The sequence below is a fragment of the Chroicocephalus ridibundus genome, chromosome 1 (genome assembly GCF_963924245.1).
Source record: "Chroicocephalus ridibundus chromosome 1, bChrRid1.1, whole genome shotgun sequence".
NCBI lineage: Eukaryota > Metazoa > Chordata > Aves > Charadriiformes > Laridae > Chroicocephalus > Chroicocephalus ridibundus.
In genome coordinates this window covers 125,035,277-125,049,336 of record NC_086284.1, presented here as the reverse complement: position 1 = coordinate 125,049,336, position 14,060 = coordinate 125,035,277, and the positions used below count along the sequence as shown (strand labels likewise).

General features: G+C 42.1%; 1 protein-coding gene across 2 annotated transcripts; it reads left to right on the top strand.

Moving 5' to 3' along the window:
- Positions 1-970: 970 nt before the first annotated feature.
- Positions 971-12,745, top strand: PCNP (PEST proteolytic signal containing nuclear protein). 2 transcript variants are annotated; one of them, XM_063349915.1, is made up of 5 exons: positions 971-1,048; positions 4,554-4,774; positions 6,693-6,767; positions 7,249-7,304; positions 8,272-12,745. In XM_063349915.1, the coding sequence occupies exons 1-5, from the start codon at positions 994-996 to the stop codon at positions 8,399-8,401; spliced, it is 537 nt and encodes a 178-aa protein (XP_063205985.1). In that variant the 5' UTR covers positions 971-993; the 3' UTR covers positions 8,402-12,745. The 2 variants fall into 2 exon arrangements, with proteins under 2 accessions (XP_063205985.1, XP_063205992.1); XM_063349922.1 differs by lacking the exon at positions 971-1,048 and adding an exon at positions 1,232-4,530 and having other exon boundaries at positions 4,606-4,774.
- Positions 12,746-14,060: the final 1,315 nt, after the last annotated feature.

Below are 14,060 nucleotides of genomic sequence, written 5' to 3'. Positions count from 1 at the left end.
CTAAATACTTATAGGGGCAGGGAGCCTTTTAATATTTCTCATAGCTGAATGATGCTTAAAGTAGCAGATGGTGGGTTTTCTCCTGAAAATTCCAAAATGATGAGCGGGGAATGTAATTTTTGAGGCGCAGACTGCAGATATACAGGGGGTTGGTGGTGATCTGTTGCCTGTCTCGCCTTGTACCGCCTGCCGTTGACAGGAGAGTGGGGGAGACCAGAGGACACACGACCCCAGTGCTGCCCTTCAGTACTGCCATTGAAGCGTGGGGGACCTCTGGGCGCGGAGGAAGACCTTCCTTTCAGCCACCGCGTGGTTGGGTGTTGTGCAAAGCGTCGTGGTGGGATGGCGCGGCAGGCGCGGCTGAGGGCTGCCCTCCCCGCTGCTCAAGTGGCCCCTTGTCTTCCTCCTGCGGGGAAGAGATAGCGCGGAGCTGCGCGTCGCAGCCTCTTCTGAGCTGTGAACCAGTTTGCACTGTGGGGAGGGTAAAAATGATGTCATTGCTGACTTCATTGCCAGTTGGTGAAACGTGGAAGACAATTTTTCAACCGCGAGTGGCGGGGAGGGCGTGCCAGGGCGCATGGTGGCTGCCAGCGCTGAGCACAGATGTTGTTCTTCTGAGCACCGGTGATGCGGGGCTTCTGCATGTGACGTCAGGGGGGAACATGACGTTGAGCCTCCCCCCGCCCCCGGTGAGGGACGCGGTTCCCACGTGCGCTGTGCGGCCGCATGGGTAGCCCTTCGCGCCCGGGGCCTACCCGCCGGAAGCGCGTCAGAGCGGCGTCACTCGGAGCTCATTCCCGCCTCCTCCATGCCGGCTCAGAGAGCAAAGCTTCCGGCAACGTCACTCCCGCCGCGCCGTGGGTAGGCGGGGCCGGCCGCGGCCGCTCTGGCATCCGCCCGCGCTTTCTCTATGGCCGGGGGAGGGCCCAGCGGGTGGGGGAGCCGCGGTGGGGCCGCGCGCATGCGCGGCGCGGGAGGCGGAGGTGGGGGAAAATGGCGGACGGCAGAGCTGAGGGGGAGAAGGCGAAGCGGCCGCAGCCCGCAGGAGGTGAACACGTAGCGCCTCTCGCCGCGTAGCTGCGGGGTGGGCAGGGGGGCCCGGGAAGGTTCCCCCCAGGGGTGTGTGAGGGGGGTGGAGGTTCGGGGGTGCCGCTCCCGGGCGGGCAGGCCTGGGCCGGGGCGGGGCGGGCCGTGCGGTGCCTAGGCCCTGCGGGGAGAGGGGGCGGCCCGGCCCTGAGGGGGCTGCGCCGGAGGAGAGGCCGAGGTTTGGGCCCGCTGTCCTCAGGCCTCAGGGTTGGCCTCGGCCTTGAAATCTAACAGCTTCTCCTTGTCCGCGTTAATGAGTTATTTTTCTCTCTCTGTAAAAAAAAAAACGTACGGAGTAGTTGTGCCGTGCGTTGAGAGAAATTTGACTTGCTGCTGGCAAGGATGAAGAACACGCCTTAAAGATTAGATTTTAACAGCTGTGGTGCCTTTTCAGGAATGGGTACAGGGAATATTCCTTATCTGCTGTTTTAAGCATTCTGGGTTTTTTCGCTTGGCAGCAATTTGCAAGTTTTTCTACTTGGTTTTATATTATGGACATTCCTGTCATCTTCTGTACTGCTTATTATCAGATCTCCCAAAATTTTTAATCGCCCTTCCTTTCTTTTCAAGTGTTTCTTTTCTTCTTTCTTCCCTGACTTAAAATTGAGAAGATAGTGTCTTTGTAAAGATAAAGCTTCCCTTTCCTGTTTGTTTGTGGCTTTTGTTTTTGCCCCCCCCCCCTTTTTTTTTGTGGTTTAAGTATACCTGTAGGCAGAGGGCATTTCTTTGATCTGTTGAAAAAGTAAGTCAAGCTTGTAAACCAATTAAGGTAGCTTCAACAGCAAATGTTATTTCTGATAATCACTAAAACAGGAACAGTAATACCTGATTTTTAGGTAGTTCCTTGACTCTTGATTCTCTGTTGGGATTTTTTATTTTTGTTTTTTGGTTGTTTTTTTTTTTGTGTTGCATTAGTAATACAGTAACTGGACAGCATCAGTATGTCAGTTATCCATACTGTCTTGCATGCTGTTTGGTGTGCTGGAACATGAACTTAAGGCCAATGTACCATAACTTGTTAAAGAAGGATAGTTCTCTCTGATGACTTTTGAAAGCAATTTAGTCTTTAGCTTTTGATAAGATCAGTGGGATTTACCTGAAAGTTAACTTAGTTGTGACTGGTTTCTTGCTGCCACCACCAATGGTGACACTCCCAGGGGCAAGACATCCTGAAATGCTGTGCAGTTAGCACTGTCGGTCTTGTCACTTAAACCACCTGGATGGTGGAAGCTGTCCACTTACAGAGCGTGTTGCTACTCATGAGAAAAACTCATCTGTGAAGTAGGACAGCTCTTTATTACCATGATACATGAAAAGGGCACTGGTCAGACTAGTTTTTGAAATAGTATTGCTGTTTTCCATAGGTCAAGTATGAACTCCTTGAGATTTCCAGGAAATAATAAAATAATAATAAATAAAGAAGCCTTAATCTTGAAAAATGTATAAGCATTGGTATGGGAGAAACTTATTTAAAAGATAATATACATCTGCATTTCTAACAGTTTTCTGCAGAAATAGCACAACGGCTCCCTCCCCACCTACCCAAATTGTCCTATGCCCTTTATAGCTCCTTCAGCAAGTAAGAGCATTTCTTTCAGTAGTCTGCAGTATGTCCTAAGTGGAGCCTAGTAGAAGTAACGTTCAGAAGGCGCTGGTGATAGGAACTAATTTTGAGAGAGAAGCTATTAAGTATTTTAATGAGAAAACAGATGTGGATAGATTGTGTTAGGCTTCATCTTCTGCTTAACAATATTCTAGAATTTGCAATTAAAGAAGCACACTGAAGTGTAATTAGCTTCAAGCCAGCATTAACTTAGGAGCCTAGACTGGTCCAGTGTGCCCTGAGATTTGGGCTGCTGTGGGTTTTGTCTCTTATGAAAAAGAAGACTTTTAGGCCCATGGTGCCAACACTTTAAGGTCAATGAATCTTCTACCTGCCCTCAAATCACCTTATAGTCTTTAGTTTTGCTAGATTGGACTTGTGATTGAATATTCTGTTTAATGTGATTTTGTGGACTAGCTGTAAAGAGCTTCTCACAGCCTTGCAGACTGCTGCTTGGAAAACTGTGCTAAGACAGCAACCAGTGCCCAAGGTCACTTGTTTATCTTTCCTCCTTTTCACTTTTATATCTATACTTTCTGTGTCAATTTTCTAGTGGTGCAGATTAGTACAATTTTTTTAATACAGTGAGATTGATTAAAGTTATTATTTTCTTTTTGTGATCGGCCATATTTCCAAGGGTAAATAATAAATCGGTTTTTGTTCCAATCACTTACTGTCTTGATAGATAGAAGAGTGGGGTAGAAAGACTATTCCACTACTTATAATTTGGGAAATAGCAAAAAAATATATATGACTGATGTCCCTAGTTTTTCTTTCTCCTGATGTTGTTTGCTTCCTTTTTTCTCAGAGCTACATCTCGCTGTATCTTACTTCATAGCTTTTTGCTGTTAGAGAGCAATGCAAAGACCTTTCTTCCCTGATGGTCTGAACTCGCTGTGTGTAGAGGGTCCTGTTCTCCACTTGATATAACGAGGAACTGGTGCTAGCTCCGGTTTTTCTTAGAGTGGTAGTATGAGCACTTTCCTGTGCATTCCACAATGCGTGGTTGGTTGGTTGGTTTTTTTCCCCTTCTGCTACTGCAGTGATTTGCTTATTGCAGCAGTAGAGAAATGTATTTTTGCTGAAGCATTTACTATGTTCAGTGTGAGTATGCCAAGGACACCTTAGTCCCTTGGTGTAGCTGAAGAAGCCAAGTGTATAGGAATGAAAATGTGATTTGAGTTCTTTTTGTTTTGTTTTTTTTTTTTTTTTCGGTGGATCGTTGTTCAGCTGCTATGTTTTCCATGACTTTATACAAAACCAGAAAAGATGAAATCTATATATATGTTTTTCTAGTGCTGATTCCTTCCTCAAGCAGAGCTTGGCAGATTTATTACAGATGAGATGTGGACAAGCAGTGACTTGAAACGTGATTGAGACAGCCGGCCTCACTGTAGGCACTTCCATGATTTTAGAGTTGTGCCAGACAAGCCTAGAGACTGGCATGGACATGTTTTTGTAGAAATTTAGTAGAATTAATTTTAACGTAGATTATCTACTCTAGATTTGGAATTGGGATTCCAATTACGAAAGCTTATCTATGGCAACTTAAACCCTAAAAAGATTTAGTGATCTACATTTAATTTACTACGTGAACTTTGACTTCCATACTAAATAAAGACATGGTGCTTCAAGATTGTTTTCCTGGCTCGTACACAAGAAGTTCTTTACAAGTAGTGGAGTGCTTGCAGTTTCTTCTCCTCTTTGTGTTTTGCTGTCCACTAAATGTACATTGGTGGAAACTACTGTCACTAAAAACACCTTACCTATTGCACCCAAATTATAATGCTTTTTGAGGTTGCTGCTCCCATCAATCTGCTCAGTAAAAATAGCTCATCTTGGTAAGTTGTTTCGACTTCACCAGGACCTGAAGAAGAGGCAGAAAAACCTGTGAAAACTAAGACTGTTTCTTCCAGTAATGGAGGAGAAAGTTCGAGTCGCAGCGCAGAGAAACGGGCAGCTAATGAAGAAGCTGAAGACTTCACTACAAAGCCTGCTCCTGCCAAAATGTCCAAGTTTGGATTTTCCATAGGCAGTCAGACAGCAAAGAAGGCATCTGCAATATCCATCAAACTAGGAGCAACCGTAAGTTGTCTGAGGGCTTTTAATTTTAAGGAAAGTGTGGCAAAGGGAAAGTACATTGGGGAGGCTTCTGTGCGGAAGGAAACCCTTGAATTAAATGTGGGGAACTTGGATAAAGTTTAAGAAAGCATTGCAGGGCCAGATAGTCATGCATGTGTAAGTACTTCAAGGTGATTAATACTAGGTCAGTCGTTTCAGGAAGCATAAGACTTGATTGAAGTGAACTGTAGATCTTTGAACATACAGAATAATTTTGTAATGACATTTGATAAGTCTGGAATAATTTCCTGAGGAAAATGAGCAGACTTGTTAAACTGTTCAGGCTGCTTTGAAATGAGTGCTGGGAGCTTCATTGCATAGGATGCTTAAAGCTACAAGAAAGCAAGTGCTCTCCTAGATGGCTTAATAGGTCGTCTTCCACTCCAAACATCTTATTTTAGTATGGGGAGTTATAGTTGATTTTTCAACGGCTTTGCCTGTTCTTTGCAAGGTCAGTATGATTCATTTATACTATATGCTATGTTACATAGGTTCCTAGGAATTCTGATCCCCTTTATTGTCCTGGTACAAGGCATCCCTGTGCTTGTTCAGATGTGAATCTGATGCTTCTCTTTACTGCTGAAGTAGTCCTCTGCTAGCTTGGGCAAGGACCAGCTGGACGCCCCCTCTCTATTTAATACAGTTCATTTACATTTCCCGTGTACCGCTGTGGTAGATAAGTTATAAATCCTTGTCTGGATTAAATTCAAACTGTAATCATGAAAGGCTTTCACCTGCAATGCCACCATTTTACAGATCTGCAAAAGATGAAAAGTGAGCTCTGTTATTTTGAGGTAGGAGGCAGGTGTGGGCTGGCAGCATTCTAGGGTATAAATGCAATCAGGTCAGCTCGGACTTTGGAAGAACTGACAAAGCTGCCTTCTCTGAGCCACTAGAAAGCTCTGATTTCTCATGTAGAAAGATACTTCCCTTGGCAATAAATTTGGCTCGGGATTTCTGTCTCAGTGAATTTGGTGGGTGACTGACAGTGTACCAGATTGGACGGTGCTGAAACTTACCCTATTTCTTTTTAGTCATTTTTACTCCCTTAGTATGTTACCTCTTCCAGTGGAGCAGACACTTTAAAAACAATATTTATATGTTACACACTATTGATGAGGAATAGCTGTAGACAGTTGCATAAGGACTCTGCTGCAGTATCAGCTTCGAAACTGTGAGTGTATATGACATGATCACCAGTAAGTCAAAATGGAGGAAGCACCGTATATGACTGATCTAGTACTGTAGAAGGAAACTGTTACTGATGACTCAACGCCGCCTTAGTGGTCTCAAAGTTACTTTTGATGTCTCTGCTGTATTGCATGTAACAATTGTGAGTTTGATAGCTTCTTATTCTTTAAATAGAGGAAGGTATTTATTGGAAATCAAAATAATGCTTTTTAAAGGAACCTTTTATTATTCGGGCTGTGCAATGCACACTGATGCTAGTTAAAAAGTATTGAATTGTTTTAAGCCAGAAAGTTGTTATGTTGTTAAAAGACAAGAAAATAAACAAATTCATCTTCCTAGCATTGATGGATAAGAATACTCCAAAAGAGTAATGGAAACAGTGACATAGTAAAATTTTGAATACTATGACTTACTCAGGTTCTGATTTAGTTGTTCATGTCATGCAGTAGTGGCTGCATACCCCTGCAGTGGGCTAGAAAGTTAAGACGTTCTTGTGGGGAATTGTAGCGTGAGAGTGCTTCGCTTGCTTTTCAGGGTGTATCTTCATTAGAGAGAAACCTTTATCTGCTTAATTCAAACAAAACCACTTTTACTGCTCATTTGACTTAATTTTATCAAAATATTTAGAATAGTAAGGGTAGCTTTTTTGAGTTAGTAGACTTACTTTACTTGTGCATTTGGTCTTTTTCAGAAGCCTAAGGAGCCTGTTCCAACCCTTGCTCCAAAAACCCTTTCTGTAGCAGCAGCTTTCAATGAAGATGAAGATGTGAGTAATAAGCTAGTGATCAACTCAAAGTACCATTGCTGGTTAGAATTAGGCAGAGAGAGTGGGTCACTTAAGTTGTTTACATAAATGTCAGGTATTTTCAACCTAGAAATGTATCTTGTGTTTCTGTTTAAGAATGCACAACTTTGTATCTCTGTGTTGGTTCAAGAAATCATTGAAGTGCTGATAAGTTTTCCCTGAAAATGAGATGCACAACATAATTTGAATTAATGGTTGCTTTCTCTGGGCTTGATAAAGGGGAGGTGAGGAAAGGTTGTGATGCTTCTGGTTTGCTAAATGTTTTATTGTTGTGTTACTGCTGTGCGTTACACAGAGGTGGACAAAGGAATTTGTATTTCTTTCTATAACCTTGTAGAACCTCTGTTTTGTCCTAAGTCACTTTGCTTTCCTGTAGGGTTTTCTTGTCAGGTATTTGAAATGTTCAAAGAGAGCCGCACTCTAACCTCCTTTCTCTCTGTAGAGTGAACCAGAAGAAATGCCTCCAGAAGCGAAGATGCGCATGAAGAACATTGGAAGGTAGGTCAGCTTTTAACTATGGTTTGGAGGAGGGTGAGTGTGTGAGAATACCTTCTTGATTGAGCACAGGTCAGATCTTGCAGATGGTTTAGAAATATGGGAAGATAGAATAGATTGAAAAAGGTTTTCTTCAGAAACAAGAATATTTTAATATAGGTATTTTCTAATGTTTCAGCTGCACGTTAAAAGTACTACACTTACTTTTGCACTTTGAATCTTATTTACCGCCTTCTTTCTGAGGAAGAAATTGATTCTATATTAAATAGAAGCTACCTTCTTGGAAAGGTACTAAGTGGGAGTTCCTGCCTCCTGCTAGACTTTGTAGCTTTCTAGGTCTTCATTTTATAGATTGCCCTGAAGTAGCGTAGTCTGCTCAGATTTTTAAGCTCCTGTGCAAGGAGAAGATGAGAATCATTTCTTTCAGAGAGGCAAAGAACAGCTTATTTACTTTTAAAACAAATATATATAATTCTTCTGCTTGCCACAAATTTGAGTATTGGGCCAATCCTAAAATAGAGACATTTTCAGAGGAGGCTTCATTTAAGTTAGGGATGAATTTTGAGCATATATATTTTAAAGATGTTTATAATTATAGATGACTTTTAAAGTCAGTGTCCTGGAGGCTCAGTGCTATTTAGTGCAGTTTTTTTCTCCAGTAGCAAATTTGGGTCCCCAATTTTGTGGCCCTTGCAACAAATTACTCACAATTGGCAGCAGTTGCTGCCGCTCCCACCTCCTCTGCTGCTGCCCCATCTCATTGCTCTGTCTTGACATGCTACAGAGAGGTCAGTTCTGTGGCCAGTTTACAGTTGCTAATGATGAGGACTCCTGATGTAATGGAAAGAAAGAAATGTGTGGAAGCTTCGGGCGGCAGGTTGGACTTGAAATTGGTGTTTTCAGTGTCATCTTGCACAAACTACTGTAGTTGAACTGACTTTCTCAACTGATCTTGTTTTACTTTTCCCAGGGATACGCCAACCTCAGCAGGACCAAATTCCTTCAATAAAGGAAAGCATGGTTTTTCTGACAACCAGAAGCTATGGGAACGAAATATAAAATCTCATCTTGGAAATGTCCATGACCAAGAAAATAACTAAATGATGTGGATTGAGAGTTGGGTGTTTGGGGGGAGGGGAGGGTGAAACGTTAAAGGAACAGTTTCCTTTTTTAAGAATGGTATAAGACTATCTTTGGAGCCACTTTTTTAAGATTTTGAGTGGTACACTAATAACTGAGTTTGAAATTAGAGGTAATTTATGTTTTGTATACAGATTTCAAGGCATTTGCTAATTTTGTAGTTCCATGTGATTAGTTTCAAAAGGTTACAGATAATAAAGAAATTGGAGTGGTACCTTTTTAAGATTTTTTTTTTTTTTTTTTTTTTTTGGTCAGTGATGAGTTAAGGTGGATGAAAAAGGTTACTGTCTCTTTAATCAGGTTAACATTGAATGCTTTCGCATTCTCACTTCTGGCTCCCTCTTCATGACAGGAGAAAGAGTTGACTCCTAGGAATACTGCTAAAGAAAGTGAGCGTTGTCTTGTGCTAGAAGTGTTACTGGACTATTAATTTGACTATAAACTTATGCAGGAAATAATAAGAACCTGGATTTTTTTTTCTCCCTGCAGTCATCTTTTGTTAAGTCTCTGCAAACTAGGAATTGTGTTGCTCTGAGTGGCTCTGTTAACTTAGCTCTAATTTTGTTTAAAACTTCATGTAGGATGTGTAACCTTCTGTGGCCTGTTTCATCCTAAGGAAATGGGCCTTGTCTGTATATTAGATACAGTCTGTAAAGAATATTCACTACAAAGGTAAATCAGTATTTTCAGTGTGCTCCTCTTAAATCATTAGCCTTGAGTAGTGCTTGTTAGCATTTCCTTGTGGTACACAAAAGCCACCACCAAAAAGACAAGCTGTTGTACATTAAGCTTCACCTTTGGTTGAAATATTTTTCTTTACTATGCCTGGAAGGAATAAAAGCCACACCAAAAATCGGTAACTCACTGCTTAAGTATGAAAAAAATCTAAGATGCACTTTCCCTGTCTTGCCATTTAAAACAAAATGCCTTGATGCCTGTGACCTCAGTGGACACTATCAGGTTAAAGAAGAATCCTGTATTTGTGGTCCTAATGCTTCTAATGAGTGTCAGCTTCAGAAATAAAACTCTACCTTTTCCTACCTGTCTGCCTTTTGCAGTAATTTTCAACAATGACATTAGACTGGTTAGTTTAATTTCCTAACTATCATACTGCAGAACAGTGTTGTAGGATGTCAGACCTGGTAACGACTGTCTAAATTTCAGACTAATTCATATTGCGTATTTTTGAAAAATTTTACTAGCAGAACTGGTTAAATAAAAAGTTATTACCAGCAACGCCACCCAAACATCAGGTTCTTTTTAAAGTTGAATACCTGATAGTGTCAACCACTAAATTAATTTCAGCCTGGAACTGGTTGTAGAATTCAATATGTTAAATTGCTTTCATCCTGCCTCTGAAATGTTTCTTCATGCTAAAGTTGAACCTGCGACCGCAGAAAGGAAAGTGCATCTTGAAGTGGTTTGTTTTGTTTTTTGTTTTCTTTTTTTTAGGAAAGCTCTGACCACTTAGACTTTTGAGTTTGTAAGTTCTAAAAAATATTTTTTTGTATTTTTGTATTGTATGTGTAATCTTTTTTCTTTTGAAGTCTGATGCAGTTGAAAACCTGTAACTATTTTCTTTAAAAGCCTTGTTATAAACGTAACATAAAAACGTATACATTATTTTTTTTCCATAGCAGAAATCTTTGGTTTATTTAAAACAAAACACACTTTCAAAACTGACTTTCAGGATTTCCACAACTGGTTTGGGCATTACTGGAACTAGGCAAGGCAAAACAAAGCATTTACTTTTCACTTATTTTCATCACACGTAGTTATGTTTGTGGAAATAAATCCCTTGCAGATAGCGGTAATTCACAGTGAATAACTATTTTATCTTGCTCCTTAGTAGCTACTTGATGTGCTCTCGGTCACTTGTATTAGGAAAAAGCAAAAGAGAACTTTTGAGTAAGAGGATGACTTGGAGACCCGTTCTTTTTTAGTTAGCCTGCCACCAAGAATGTCTTCCACATCTTTGGCTGAAGTAGACATTCATTTCAGCATAATTTCTTGGTGCTTCAAAATCTTTTGGGACATTGGTAGACAGAACGGCAGACACACTAGGAAATACCTTCCATGCAAGTGAGAGAGCAAAAGTTATATTTATCTTTCTTACTCCTGTGGTCAATAAATGTAATCCTAGACCTTGTGAGAGGCTGCAGCAGCTTCTAGATCTCAGCTGAAGGTGAGCAGAGATCCTGTCTCAGCCAGCGTCTGTGTTCTGTTCCTTCTCAGTGCTTCACAGAAGAAAATTGTTCAGGATGGCCTGAATCTACTCAGGACTGAGCCCTGACAAGCTTGACCTTGTAGCTATGAGGGTGCCTGCCGGTGTTCAATGGCAGACACTTACAGGAAAGAACTGGTCTGAAAAGTATTGTTACAAGGTAAATGTTAGCTGGAACTTCACTTGAAGTTCTAGGCTTTTGTTACAATAGTCATTGTCATTGCGTGAAGGTAGTTCGTGGGAAGGGTGCGTGTTATTTTTTTGTTCCTTTTCTAAGAATATTCAGGAGTCCTAAAGCTTGTGGTAAACTGCCTGATTTAGCTGAGACCTTTAGCTGCTTAGTATAGCAAGGTATGCATACCTATAGAGGTTGAAATGTCTGTCTGTGTAGCCCGTGCAGTTTTATCTCAGAAGGCTTATGCTTGCTGAGCACTAAAGCCTTACTTAGCACCTGAGCAGCTTGCAAAACATTCCCGACATTGGGTGAAGTTGTAAGTGGTTATCCAGTGACCTTCTGCGTGCCACCCTGCAGCTAGGCCGCTTCTGAGCCTGCTGGGTTGTGAATGGATCCAAACTCATCTGATGCCAAATATATTAAAATAACTTTAAAAAACAAACAAACAAAAAAAAACCCCCAAACAAAACTGCGTCCAGCTGGTGGTGGAAGCGATTCAGGCATTGCTGGTATAGCCCCTTTCACACCTAATTTAATTCCTTTAAAAGTGTAGGAGGTTCTTGGAATCTATTGTATCAGCAGAAGGAAGTACCCAACCCGCCTGTCTGTAAGGTGACTGATGGATGCTATTTTAGTTTCACGGGCTTACTCCTGTGTCGTAGATGACCTAACTATGGTATTCAGCCAACTTTGACAAAACCAACTATCGTGTCCTGATGTGATCACCGTGGCCGCAGCCACAGCCGCGTTCAGGCCTGGTGCGCTTGATCTCTGCGTCTGCCAGGTCTGTAGAGACACCCCCGTGTCAGTTCTGTCTGCTGGGGGTGGCTTTACCAGAGCTTTCACTGGGAGGAGACTTGGAGGAAAAGGCAGCTTTTGAGAAAGTGGCGGCTTCTGCTTCCTGAGGAGGCAAACAGGTTTTAAACTACTGGAAATCACAGGTGTAACTAGAACTCTTTCTAGGCTGCCGTAAGGTAAGAAGATAAATCTGTTTGAAGAAGCGACAGAATTTCAAGGCTTTTTATCTCTGTAGTTAGTAGCCTTAAAAGGTGTTCTGCGAAAAGAGATTGCGTGTTTTTTTAATTCATTATGAAATTACAAATTGAGGAATGCTGAGTAGTTCTGTCCTTAAGCTGCAGAGGGGAAGGTTACATTCTAACGTCACCACAATTTGTCTAGCTTGTCTGCCAAGAGACACTAGAACATCAATCATAAAAATCAGACAACTAACAAGTTGCTTTTTACTTTATCCTATCAACGCCTTCCTTATTTCTTCTGGTTTTATTAACAAATGGATCTCCTGTTGTTCTCCAATTTTGATATACTGGCATCTTAAAAACTGTATAGTGCTTATTACTTAGGAAAGCGGCTTGTGTTTAATAACGTGGAGGCATTGCCTCAGGGCAGATGCGTAGTTACCCGTAGAATTAAAAGCATGAAACGTGAACTAGTACACTTGAACTCTGTATATAGCCTGTTAGATTTCTGTTTATGAACTTCCATTTAAAAGCCCGGATTTAGTTACCACAGCAAGCCTTTAAACTCTGCAGTGCACACTTGATGTGGTATAGATAAGTATATACGGCAGCTGCCCTTTAGGCGAGGTGGAGCAGGTGAGCGTGGCAGGGGTGGTCACAGCGAGCAAATTACAGCATGTATTTTTTGATTTGGTGGCATATAGTGAGATCTTAAAAACCTTGGCTAATCTTGTGACAGCTCTTAAATTTGGTTCTTGGGGTTGGGTTTTGTGATGAGATGGATGCACAAATAAAGCATTTGTGGTTTTGTAGCAAGAGCTCCACAGAAACTTGACGTCATGAGCCTATGTTTATGTTTTCCTTGCAGTACGAGCCTATTAATTTAAGGTAATGCAAGTCGTAATAAAAAGATAATTCTCTCTCCTTTTCTCCCCCAGCTTTCCGTAATTTGTAAATATAGTAGTTGCATATAAAGTGTTGGCTGATGCTTGGCAGCTTGTTATAAAATCCTAATTCTGACTTTGTTTTTGCGAAAGAAGCATAACTGTGGTAGGCTTTCATGTGCATACGTACACCAGCCTCCATTATATAGAACTGCCAGCACCAAACACATCGGTGTAGCGTAAAGAGCAATTGCGAAACTATCATGTATCTTGGGCTGTATTTTAGTTTTATTACTCAGACCCTTGTTTAACACGGTAACATTTAAGGCCACGACAAGAAGAGCTTGGGCTATTACATATCTAGAAGCTGAGTAAGTTTATACTGACGTTGCCAGCTGTAAGACAAGATGATGTCTCTCTTTACCCAAGACAAGAAATATTGCCCTTAGGACAAAACTTTCAGAGGGGTACAAGACAAACTGTTACTTTCTGAAAAGTCCCTCCAAAGTCACAGTAGACTTGTAAGCGTATTCCCCAACAGCCCTGCACCTGAGGGTGGTGACAAAGGGACCTGGGGCCTCTCACGTTCAGTAGCCAGAACTCTTCTGCTTGAGAACAAGTCTCAGTGAAGAGCTGCTTGAGAGGCACTAGGTTCCCCCTGCCTTGTCAAAGGTGGGTTCCTGAGTGGTATCATATTAAATGGAGTACTGTGTCCAGTTCTGGGGTCCCCCGTTCAAGAAGGACAGGGAACTGCTGGAGAGGGTGCAGCAAAGGGCTACAAAGGTGATGAGGGGACTGGAACACCTCTCTTATGAAGAAAGGCTGAGGGATTTGGGTCTCTGCAGTCTGGAAAAAAGACGACTGAGGGGGGACCTTATCAACACTTATAAATACTTAAAGGGTGGGTGTCAGGAGGATGGGGCCAGGCTCTTTTCAGTGGTGCCCAGTGACAGGACAAGAGGTAACGGGCACAAACTTGAGCATAGGAAGTTCCACCTAAACATGAGGAGGACCTTCTTTACTTTGAGGGTGGCAGAGCACTGGAACAGGCTGCCCAGAGAGGTGGTGGAGTCTCCATCTCTGGAGACATTCCAAACCCGCCTGGACGCGTTCCTGTGCAACCTGCTCTAGGTGACCCTGCTCTGGCAGGGGGTTGGACTAGATGATCTCCAGAGGTCCCTTCCAACCCTTACCATGCTGTGATTCTCTGTATACACCGTTCCAGTGCTGTAGAAATTCACAGCTCTTCCTTTAACAGCCAGGAATGACATGGTTGTAGCTCCAGCAGAAACAAAGTGGGGGAAAATATCGTATCCACACAGCACTTTGCTGTTGTTCACCTGTAGTTGCATCCCTCTT